Raw genomic sequence first — 1,081 nt, 5'->3', positions numbered from 1 at the left:
CTCCTCTTGCTTGGGGCAGAGCTCCTCCTGCTTGGAGGAGAGCTCCTCTTGCTTGGAGCAGAGCTCCTCCTGGTTGGAGCAGAGCTCCTGTTGATCAACTTTGGCCGCGGGCTCCGACATGCTGCTCCGCGGTCGGGGTGGGAGGAGCGGAGAAAGGGAGAGAAGGGAAGGCGAAGGGGGCGGGCAGGCGGCTTCCCCTTAGGCCACTCACGCCACACGCGCCGGCGCTTGCTAGGCCCGGTCGCTTCCTCCCGGCGCGCTCTCGGTTGCTCTCCCTCCCCCTCGCTCGCGCACGCGCTGTTCTCACGGTCTGACGACGAGGGAGGGGCTTGGGCGGTGTACGGGCCCGGCCGGTGCTTCTGCTTACGGAGGGGGGGCGGCGGCGGACGGTAGCGGCGGCGGGTGGCGGCCGGCTGCGGGCTGCGGGCTGCGGGCTGCTGGCGGTGGGCGGTGGTCGGCTCGGCTCCCTGGCTCGCTCGCGCAGGCGCTGTTGTCACGGCCTGACGACGTGGGAGGGGCTTGGGCGGCGTGCCGGCGCGACCGGGGCTCCTGCTTACGTAGGGGAGGCTGCGGAGGGCGACTGGCGGCTGGGCTCTCTTGCTCACAGCTCGTTCTCACCAGCTACCTCCCCCTCCCCCTCCTCCTCCTCGTCATCGCGAGAATTCCAACCTTTTTTTAAATTTTTCTGCAGTCCCTGGGAGCAAGTTGTAGTCTTTTTTCTTTTTTTCCTTTTGTGCTCAGTCGCCCTGTTTTGAGGTCTCTTTTTCTCTACATCATGGTTCTGAACTTACTTTGGAGGGGGTAAATACCATGAGCAGAATGCAGTGGGAAAAGAATCTATCCATTTCTGTTCCAAATTCATTTTTATCCCTTCCTTTCTCAACAAAAACGGTATGGAATCAAAACCATGGAGCTCTGTGGGAAAAAAGAAAAACCTGTTCTTTTCTCTTTGCTGGAAGCTGGGGGTGGGGGGGCTAGCCCCCTGTGTAGTAGTGCATAGAATTCTAGCCTTTTTCTTCTTTTCTCTGTATATTGGACTCAGAGAGTACACTGTGTTCCTATGTGAATATGGACAGTTAGC

General features: G+C 59.4%; 1 protein-coding gene across 2 annotated transcripts in view; it reads right to left on the bottom strand.

Annotated features, from left to right (window-relative positions):
* Positions 1-364, bottom strand: part of LOC105887160 (protein SET-like) — a 2,248-nt gene extending 1,884 nt beyond the window's left edge. The window contains exon 1 of one of the 2 annotated variants that reach the window (XM_023514378.1): positions 7-364. In XM_023514378.1, the coding sequence (XP_023370146.1) occupies positions 7-120 (114 nt within the window). In that variant the 5' untranslated portion in view covers positions 121-364. The remainder of the gene's footprint in view (positions 1-6) is intronic. The other variant, XM_023514379.1, reaches the window with a different exon arrangement.
* Between the last annotated feature and the right edge of the window lie 717 nt (positions 365-1,081).

The sequence above is a fragment of the Otolemur garnettii genome, unplaced genomic scaffold (genome assembly GCF_000181295.1).
Source record: "Otolemur garnettii isolate 467f Iridium unplaced genomic scaffold, OtoGar3 scaffold00051, whole genome shotgun sequence".
Taxonomy (NCBI): domain Eukaryota; kingdom Metazoa; phylum Chordata; class Mammalia; order Primates; family Galagidae; genus Otolemur; species Otolemur garnettii.
Note: the sequence above shows the minus strand (reverse complement) of the source record. Positions and strands in the feature narration are given on the sequence as shown.